The sequence below is a fragment of the Rhea americana genome, unplaced genomic scaffold (assembly GCF_003343005.1).
Source record: "Rhea americana isolate MKP2758 unplaced genomic scaffold, rheAme1 scaffold_82, whole genome shotgun sequence".
NCBI lineage: Eukaryota > Metazoa > Chordata > Aves > Rheiformes > Rheidae > Rhea > Rhea americana.
Genome location: NW_028187001.1, coordinates 2,802,296 through 2,812,409, shown reverse-complemented (window position 1 = coordinate 2,812,409; position 10,114 = coordinate 2,802,296). Strand labels below are relative to the sequence as shown.

The 10,114-nt window shown below is 38.1% G+C and overlaps 1 protein-coding gene across 2 annotated transcripts in view; it reads left to right on the top strand.

Annotated features, from left to right (window-relative positions):
• PHKA2 (phosphorylase kinase regulatory subunit alpha 2) overlaps positions 1 to 10,114 on the top strand; it is a 47,384-nt gene that overhangs the window by 6,665 nt on the left and 30,605 nt on the right. For both annotated transcript variants that reach the window (XM_085323172.1, XM_085323171.1), the window contains exons 3-11: positions 247 to 294; positions 1,072 to 1,240; positions 1,972 to 2,054; positions 2,923 to 3,003; positions 5,141 to 5,239; positions 5,568 to 5,714; positions 5,957 to 6,010; positions 6,517 to 6,639; positions 9,696 to 9,791. In XM_085323172.1, coding sequence (XP_085179298.1) covers positions 247 to 294; positions 1,072 to 1,240; positions 1,972 to 2,054; positions 2,923 to 3,003; positions 5,141 to 5,239; positions 5,568 to 5,714; positions 5,957 to 6,010; positions 6,517 to 6,639; positions 9,696 to 9,791 — 900 coding nt within the window. The remainder of the gene's footprint in view (positions 1 to 246; positions 295 to 1,071; positions 1,241 to 1,971; positions 2,055 to 2,922; positions 3,004 to 5,140; positions 5,240 to 5,567; positions 5,715 to 5,956; positions 6,011 to 6,516; positions 6,640 to 9,695; positions 9,792 to 10,114) is intronic.

Genomic DNA, 10,114 nt, shown 5'->3' with positions numbered 1-10,114 from the left:
AAGATGCTCTAGATGACCCTGCTTGAGCAGGGGGGTTGGACTAGATGATCTCCAGAGGTCTCTTCCAACCTTACTGATTCTATGAAGTTGGGATTAGGGGAAGAAAAGCGTTTTAGGCAAGTATGCATTTGTACCTTTGGCAGGACACTAGTAGAGGGTGTGAATTTTACTGTTCTTGAATGTTGTTTGGAACAGCTGATAAGGCTGGTGATGTGGGAACGTCACTAATCTGTTTTGTTCCTGCAGAACGTCGTGAAGCTGATGCGAGGACTCTTACAGTGCATGATGAGACAGGTAATGTTATAACCCATTAGCATTTATTGCTTTTAGCACAAAGTTAGATTCAATTCTGTAGCTGCAGTTGGTAGACAAAGGGAGAGAATGCGTATTCTGGAAAATATGATTGTCCAGAATCGAGAAGAGCCTTTATTTTCCAAGTCACTACCATATAGAAAAGTACTTATCTTTTGGCACCTAACAGAGTACCATGGATTTAGAGCAGTAAATAGTTTCCAACTATTACATCCAAATAAAGGTTTCCAACTCATACATGTGTTGCCACCAGATGAATTTTTTGCCATAAGTTACAAGCTGAACGAGTACATGTTATATTTACAGAGCATCTCATCTGAAGCAGATATTTGGGATGGGGGAGTTACACAGTGACTTTTTCGTGTGTGTGTGTGGGGGGGGGGGAATATACAAAATAGTGTGGGGAGTCTTTTTAAAACTCTTTAGTTTCCCTGAGCAAAACTGTGATCTCACCTGCACATTTTAGAGATTGTGCTCAGAGCAAATTGCAGGTTTGCCTTTGCAAATTGATTTTCACCAAGATGTACAACTGAAACTACTTTAAGTTCAGATCTTAGTTAAAACTCGTTCTTTCCTGAGAAGATGTGGATTTAGTCTAAGCCTAAAGRTGAAGATGTGTTTAAGTGCTTGGATCAATCAAAACATACTAATGTGATGTAATAAAAATTAGGGCCTCAAGTTTCTCCTCTACTAAGAGTAGATGTCTGTTCTGAAATTGTTACTGGGACTTTCAGGCTTAAAATCTGTGCTGTTTTTTAGGTAGATAAGGTAGAGAAGTTCAAACACACACAGAGTACCAAAGACTGTCTGCACGCCAAGTATAACTCTGCTACCTGTGCCACAGTGGTTGGGGATGACCAATGGGGGCATCTACAGGTAGATGCAACCTCCCTTTACCTGCTCTTCTTGGCACAGATGACTGCATCAGGTAAGCAGAAGATATGTTAGTCTTGACTATTGTTTAAAAAGGAGGAAGAGTTTTAATTAGCTTCAAAGACCTTTACATAGCTGTTAGTTAGAAGGAAATGGTATTTATATGGGAAAGAGATGTGGCTTAGTTAGGATTTCAAATTTATAGCAATTAATCTGACAGTGTCTATTCCCTTAATGCTTGTTGGCATACAAATGTCTGAGGCGTTCAGAGCTGTGTCAGAGAAAAGTTTGTGTTTGAAGACTGYGTAGACTATGCTGATGGATAGACCTCCTTAGAGAGTGACTGCATCAAATCGGATGTTCTGCTTCTGCTTGTATCCCTTTTTCCGGCACTGTTTTCTTTTGATGCCCTTCACAACTGTACTTCTATGAAGATATGGCTCTCCTTTTGTTCCTTACTTGCTTTTCTGTCCTCAGAGCCTCCCTTGCATTTGACCACGATGGTGTGTGTGTCTGGCTCACATATTATGTCTGTTGTGTCTGAATGTCATCCTTTTTTTTGGGGGGGGGGAGGAGATGTAAGAATCAGTAGCATTTGAAGTATTTTTATCAGTAGCAAATATCAGGGCTTGCTGTCTCTTCTTTTGAAATCACTGGTAACTTTTTCCATTGTCCATTCAGTTGATAGTAGTTGCTAGCAAATAAACTAAAAGTTTGAAACTCATTGAGGTGTAAATATTTTAGTTTTAACACAGTATAATTAATTTCTTGCCCTCTTTCAATCAGGGTTGCGTATTGTCTTCACCCTTGATGAAGTTACCTTCATACAGAATCTTGTCTTTTACATAGAAGCTGCCTACAAAGTTGCTGTAAGTAATTGTTTATATGTAAGTGATCTGAATACACATCTGATAGGGGTCAAAAGTAACTTACTGGTGGAGAAGCAAAACATGGATGACATCTTCAGTGAGAGGATGCCAGAATTTGTCAGCATGGTACACTGTGAGCAGTGTCTTTGGAAATGGTGAGAGGGCTATGGAGGGACCTTCTACTACCTGGATGGAGGTATGTTTGTTCTGTCATATTAATAGTTTTTTTTGCAGCATGAGCCTGAGCTTTATTTGTAATTGTCCTGATGTGTCATTAAAATCTTATGGACCTTTCTAAGAAAAGCAAAATGTTAACAAACATGTCTTTTGAAAGTGATGAATTGAAGGAATACTGGGAGAGGTATGTAGGATCAAGGATTTTGCTCTGTTCTTTGAAGAAAATGGTTCGTGATTGTAGACTTGATCCTGCTGGAGTGTATTTTTATATATTTCTCTTTAAACACTAGGAAGGCCTCTCCCATGAGTGATGTATGTCTGTGTGGGGGTTCCTTGTTTTATCTGGGTCCAGTTGTGTGTGATTTATTATTGTTATTTTTATTTTGAATAAAGTAGCTTCATACATGGGTCTGGTGGATAAACTAGCTTCATACAGGGATCTGTTTTTGTTGTTAGGCTGTGTTTATGGAGGGGAGGTAAAGGAATTTATTTATTTATTTATTTTATTATTGTTATTTTTATTTTGAATAAAGTAGCTTCATACATGGGTCTGGTGGATAAACTAGCTTCATACAGGGATCTGTTTTTGTTGTTAGGCTGTGTTTATGGAGGGGAGGTAAAGGAATTTATTTATTTATTTATTTATTTATTTTTATGTATTTATGCCTGCTTTTTCTTAATGTTGTTGCAGGATTATGGAATGTGGGAACGTGGTGATAAGACAAACCAGGGCATCCCTGAACTGAACGCAAGCTCCGTAGGAATGGCTAAAGTGAGAATGTCTTACTGACTGCTTCCTAGTGACTGTTTTCTGCTGAGTAGAGCTAACAATTTTGATAGTTGCCTTCCCATAGTCATCTTGGCCACTGTGATAGTTAACTGATTATATCAGAATTTATGTTTGTGTGTGAATGAGTATTTAGCATAAGGTCCTTGTGATAATGGCCTACCTTGAAGGACCTTGGTAAAATTGTTCTGGGGATTACAAAATATCTGCCAGATTGAATGAGACTTGGAAAAAAAAAAACTTTATGARACTGTACCTCACTAAATCTTATCTCCACTCTTTTCTGTCCCTCTTTCTTAATCCTCCATCCCCAATATTAAATGTGATACTTACATGGAAATCTCAAGTCAGACAAATTTTGGAAGACTGCAGAATATCAGTTTAAAAAGTTATTCAAAAGTAATTTAAAGAGAAGAATGAATAAAAGTATATTTTTTAAAAAAGTGAATATTTCTGGTTCCTCTGTCTTGTAGTGCAAGGTCATAGAGATATTAAATGAAGCTTAAAAGGCAGTAAATGTAATGTGTGTACACTATGAGTTTAAAAAAAAATAAAAGTCATTGGCAATTAATTGAGGCCAAAAGGTTAGTTGCATTTCAGCAGGGTTTATAAGTTACCAAGATCTTGTATGTAGCTGTAAGAGGGAGAAATCTGCTGGTCTTGGCCATAATTCAGTCAAACAGCAATGAGGCAGGTTCTGTGAGGGAAGTTATCCCATAGCTGGTTGGTATGAGATTTCTTGCACTGAACAGTCTGGTGCTGGTTGCTGTTGGTGTACCTGTCTTCTGGGAGAGATGCCCCTGCTGTAAGAGACATCTGTGGGACTTGCTGCACAGTGTTTGATTCTCTGTGAGTCTGAGATGAATATAAGTACTTTTCAGGGCAGGGTATGGGGGGCATGCTTGAGGACCCAGCTGCAGAGGGAAAAGTTGATTATATATATCATTTTTTTTTCTTAATCTACTTCAGGAATTCTCCCTCTTAACGCTTCTCTCTCATTTCTGTTTTGTGTTGCTGTTCATGGTAGCAGTACAGCATGGATCGTACTTCCTTGAATGGATCTGAATGTGTTTTGTTCACCATTAAGACTGCCTATGATCCCAGCTATAATTTCCTCAGTGGGGCATTCTGCTGTTATGAGCAACATCTACTGATCTAGCAGTCCGCTAGAGAAAGGCTTTGCAGAGCCAGTAAAACGATGTTTGTGTTGGAAGAAGAAATACCCTTRCCTCTCTGCAGAGAGATAAGGCAAGCTTTGCTATGCTATAYTTTCTCTGTCAGAGATTTGCATTACAAAAGTTTTAGGATGAAAATAGACAAGGAGCAATGTTTGATGCTACCACAGCYCTGTGAATGTAAGTTTAAGGAGAAAGATCTGCTGACTTGACTCTGGCAATCCAACCATGGCAATGCTCCCCACATCAGCAAAGCTGGGGTTTTGTAGACTTCTAGGTTAAAGTAGAGGTTCTTGGATACAGTGAATGGGTGGCCTACTAATATCTTTGCTAGGCAAACGCGTTGTGGCCAGAAGGTGTGAGATGTTCCAATCCATCCGTTGGTATGGAGCTTGATGCATCTTGCTTGGCTAGTTGGCTGTTAGGAGTGCAAAGAGCAGACATCTTCCTCTTTCGCTTGTGAAGCACTAGGATCAGTAAGAGACAGGAATGGTAAAGCTCTCTTTATTTCTGCTAACCAACCTCTTTTGGTCCTGGGACATGTTGTACAAGCCCTCCTCTTTGGATAGGCCTTCAGGTAGGAGGAGTGAGAATGAACTGAGTGGAAGAGTATTTTGGAATATGGGACAAGAGAAGCATTTATTACTAAATTTTTCAATATCGAGATAATTCAGCAGTTTTATCCACTGTTGCTTTGCGCTGTGTTTAAATTATAAGAAGCCTCACCAGCACATCCCTCCTGCATCCTACAAGAGCAAGAGAGAAATATTACTTACTTTTCCATATTAAAAAAAGCCACATTTCACATATAAGATGATTTAAAAAAAAAATGTCTGTGGAGCAAACTTCTCTTTGCTTTGTCTCTGAAGGAAAATAGATCAGGTTTTAGGGTGTATACTCCGTTTCAAAAACAATTTTTAAAAATTTTTATTTTTTTTATTTTGAAGGCAGCTTTGGAAGCAATTGATGAACTAGATCTTTTTGGTGCTCACGGAGGGCACAAATCAGTGATTCATGTTCTTCCCGATGAAGTAGAACATTGTCAGGTAAAAATAAAATAGTCTTCTGTTTCCTTTGTTGGAAGAATGTCCCTCCTGTTATACTTTTAAATAAAATATTGATTGACTAAACCAAAAACTTGACATAAAGATGACTTCAGACTACATTGTTCACCCTGTTTGTAATAGTTCTCCTGAAAGTGAATGACTTGAAGCATTTTTGTATTAATTCACTTAAAAATAATTATCCAGTGGGTTCTAAATCAGTTTGAAAATAACATGCTCTACTCCGTTTGCATTTGACATAGTCACTTGAATGAGATAAATTGTTTTACATCCATCTTCTTATTTCCTCTTTCCCCCCCCCACCCCTCAGTCCATTCTATATTCGATGTTGCCGAGAGCATCCACATCAAAGGAGATTGATGCTGGCCTTCTCTCTATTATTTCTTATCCGGCTTTTGCAGTGGAGGATATAAACCTTGTTAATGTAACCAAGAGTGAAATCATATCCAAACTGCAGGTAAGAATTTCCTTTCTTGTCCAGCAGGAAAGAGTAGGCAGAACCTCCCTGCTCTGCCTGAAAATCCTAACTGCAAAAGGATTACCAGGTTTGGTGAGTCGATGCATGGAAAAGAGGGAGGAAAATCCCTAAGTGACACTGAAAACTCAGCCCGCACTTGCATTTACCCACATTTATATTTAAGTATTTGTCTGTGAGGAAGAACCATATAAGAAGTTTCAGTAATTCGTCTGTTTTTATAGGGCCGTTATGGCTGCTGTCGCTTCCTTCGAGATGGTTACAAGACACCCAAAGAGGTACTACTTGTGTCTGTTTTCAGTAGATATGTGGAATAATGTGATTTGTTTCATTTACACTAAGGGGTGAAGTTCTGTATCATTGTTAGTAGATCTGATAGTAATCTAGGTATCCACCTGGGAATGACTCCAAGTCTAGAGGAGACTAGGTACTGGAAAAACAGTTGCCAGTTGCAGAACTTAATTCATAGTTCTATTAGAAATGAACTGCTAGACAAGCTTATGGTGCCTAAGGGGAGACAGTGCCTCTGAGGCATCCCAAGATGCCTTTGAACTGAGGCAGAGCTAAGGTGATTTGGGAGACACSCAGATTCTGATACTGGGATGGGTTTATTTGTCTGGAGAAAGAATATCAATAAGAGATCAAAATGCTGCTTGAAGCTTTATGCTGTGGTTTGTACTGGTTTCCTGATTTTAATTATTTATATAAAATAAGCTTCCATTATGTATGGAATATGAGTAACTTATTTAGCACAGCGAGTAAATGAGTATGAATGAATTTCTAGGATCCAAACAGGCTGCATTATGATCCGGCTGAGCTCAAGCTATTTGAGAATATTGAATGCGAGTGGCCAGTATTCTGGACGTATCTTCTAATTGATGGAGTATTTAATGAAGACAAAATTCAGGTAAGGGAAGAAGAGAAGACTTTCAATGGAAAATAACTTTGACCTGTATTTATTTTGTATATCAGTTGCCTTTACACAAAGACTCTGTAATCCCTTTCTCTAGTAGAAGGCAGATCCTTCACCAGATGTGTTTTTGTGTAGATGAATTGTCACTACAGATATCAGCAGGTGAGTGAAGAGGTAGAACCTTTCTTCTGGTCTGTGACACCACTCCTGCTCTGAAGGGATGGTGCAATTATTTGAATCTTTTACAATGTTGATGCTCTTCTAGCAGTGAGCACTACTGGTAATTCACTAGGATTCACTAGAATTTGCTAGGGTTGCAGACAGCGGGATGGGAATAGTCTTCAGCCAATAGGACCTTATTAGGGACTTCATGACATGGGAGAAGCTACAGTATTGTATACTAGGACCTCATTGCCCTTTGCATGCCATGGCTCTATCAGGTTGAGTGGCTCTCTTAGCAGGTATGGTCTGCACAGGCTTTGATCATCAGCAACTTTGAAACCTCTTCCTACATCACTGCAGGACAGGACCAGTTTCCTTTTCCCCTAACTTATGTGGTGTGGCTGCTGAGAATGGGATTTGTAGTACCTTCAGTCCTTTTGTATGCTTAGGAAGATTTGGGACTGGATTGACCTTTATGAGGAGCCGTGCTATCTGCTAATAAAGTAACTAATTTCATAAGTTAATTTCTAATGTCATGATTTCATACCTTTGTGTCAAGCATTCACTGGTCAGGGGTGCTATATTGATCACAGCTCTCCAAAGATTGTAGCGATTCCTGAGGAGCAAGTAACCAGGACTAAGCATATTCATAACGAGCTCTGCAGAATGATGGCTCGGAGGAACTAAAAAATAATACGTAATTTTAAAACTCCCTAGTATGAGGACTGGAGATTGCTAAATATAATCACTTAAAAAAATAAAATGGAAACAGGAATTAAGTGGGGAGTTTCAAGTCAAAAAACCTTCTTTCTATACAGACATTTTAAATCACGTGAAGGAACTATTAACACTAGAAATATAAAGTGCTTTCCTGAACATAGTAAAAACATTCTGTTATAGAGAGAAATTGTGTCGTTTCATAAAGGAGAGAATCAACGAGTTTATTGAAACTTCAGTCTTGTCAATAAAATAGCACCTCAAAAAGCAGTCTCTAGAAATGAGTTAGAAAGTCAGGGTGTTTACCTGACTCTGTGGATCCAAATGGACTGCAGCTAAGATGTGCTCAGAATGGACAATTGCTTCCAGTTCCCACAGATTAAATGTGTCAGGTGAGTGTCTAGTCCTGCACAGTTACTACTGCAAACAAGTATTTGCAATGGGTAGCAATTGTTAGAAAAATAAGCACCCTCAGGACTCGGAAAGAGTAGGGAATGATGTAGGATACTAAAAATACTAGTGGAGCAGGATATGAACATATGGAATGCACTGACTTAATTTTAGATATCCATTGTAGCTACCTATCTCAGAAAGATATAGCAGAAATAGGATTTCAGAGGAACGTGCTGGTAGTGCTCAAAAACAGCTTCCATACAAGAAAAAAAAAAACTTGGCATGGGATGGTTAAGAACGGGACCAAAATAAGGGATATGGAGAATACTGAATATTTCTTATTTGTGTTAGTCTGGTATTTTTGTTCATAATATCTTGTCTAGCAACTCAGGAACAGAAGGATTTTCAGTTCAGCAGACATATGTCTTTTTAATCAGTTTTAATCTATTTTAAATTTTCTGTCAGGCGAACTGGTAAGAGAAATTGATTTCCCAATCCTATAAAGCAAGATTCAAAGTAATGGTACGCAAACTTGCCTAGTAGAAAGGTAACAATACAAAATATTTGTCCTTGCACTTTAATGGATGGCTTCTATCCTGACAACCTCCATGGGCAGGTTGCTGCATCATCATCTATTGCAAATTTCATGCAGAATTTTCTGCTTATGGCTTCTTTGTAAAAAAATACGCTAAAAGTAACAGAGGATCAATTTGATCTGTATGACAATTACTTTGTTCAGGTACTTCATGTGAACATCTATAAGAAAAAATGTTCTACTACTTAAGATGCTATTCACTTGTGCTCTTATTTTCTCCAAGAATTGTAGTCTGTTTTAATGATATGACTTAAGGAGTTTAGAGAAAAATGTTTTGTTCTGTTTAGCTGATTTCAAAAGAGGGTTGGTCCACAAACGCGGAAATGCAGGGAAAATACCTCTTCTTCCTCTGTTGACACATTGTTAATAATTTTAAATGATTTATGTATAAATTGAAATGAAAGCAAAACTGGGAGATATAATCCTGGGCCAAGACTTGTTCAGTCTCTCAGCAGTGCTGGCTTATAACTACTACAAGAAAGAAGGAGAATGGAGCAAATAAATACTTAGAGGTCACTGGAGAAATATTGCTGAGAACTAGATATAAATATATTTGTATCATCCTTTTGTTGTGTGCTAACTTCAGCTGTTTAACTGAAGAGGTTCTCAGATCCCTGGGACTTTGATGTGGCTTGCTGCATGGAGGAGTTTCTGTCTGTCTGCCTGTCTCTCTCTACTAACCTAATGCTTGGTGGCAGACTGACCTCCTCATTTAAGAACCACTTAGGAAGTTTGGCATTTCTAAAGTGTCTAAATATATTTTAGTTATGTGCTTATGACAGGCAAAAACGATTAGTTCTTAAAAATGCTTTTTAGAGTGGCAGAATTGCTTTTTTCCTTGCACAGATATTCACCAGATTTTTCCACAGAAAAGCAGTTGTGAACCAAGATAGTTATGATCTCAATAGGTCATATTTTCAAGGTTAAAAATAAAGATACTCTATCTCAGTTTTGTATTACGACAATTTTATAGATAAAAGACACGTGCTTATATTTCTGAGACTGAGAATGCTGAGATACTGAAACAGTATCTAAGAATTTGAATCCTGATCTTCCAACAGCAGGTCTTTTTTTACAGACCAGGTATTAGTTGAAAGGGTTGYTGAAAAGAACTAAAAATTTAACTTCACTATTTCTGTTTTGTTGGCTTGCATGTGAGTTCTTATGCCTTCCCCCCTTCCAGGTACAAGAATATAGAGAAGCTCTGGAAGGAATACTTATTAGAGAAAAGAATGGAATAGTTCTGATGCCTGAACTGTATGCAGTTCCTTCAGAAAAGGTATTGTGAAAACTTTAACACTCACTTCAGAATGTGAAGTTCAGATATTGAGATGAGTGTCAGTTTTGTAATTTTACTGTAGCTGTTAAATCTAAACCAACAGTAAAGGCTACTGCAGATCACTTTATAGAAATAAATAGCTTCTGTTGAGAAATGATAGACCTAAGGCTTCCAGGTGATCAAATTTCAGAGCTGGGAATCTGAGTGCCTAGGGAAATATTTTAGAGCAGGCTTAAAACTTTTAAATCACCTCCTCTTATCCTGAGTAATTTTTTCATCTGTAACAAGGCATATATTAAAAAAAAAAAAAGAAGGGAGGGGGG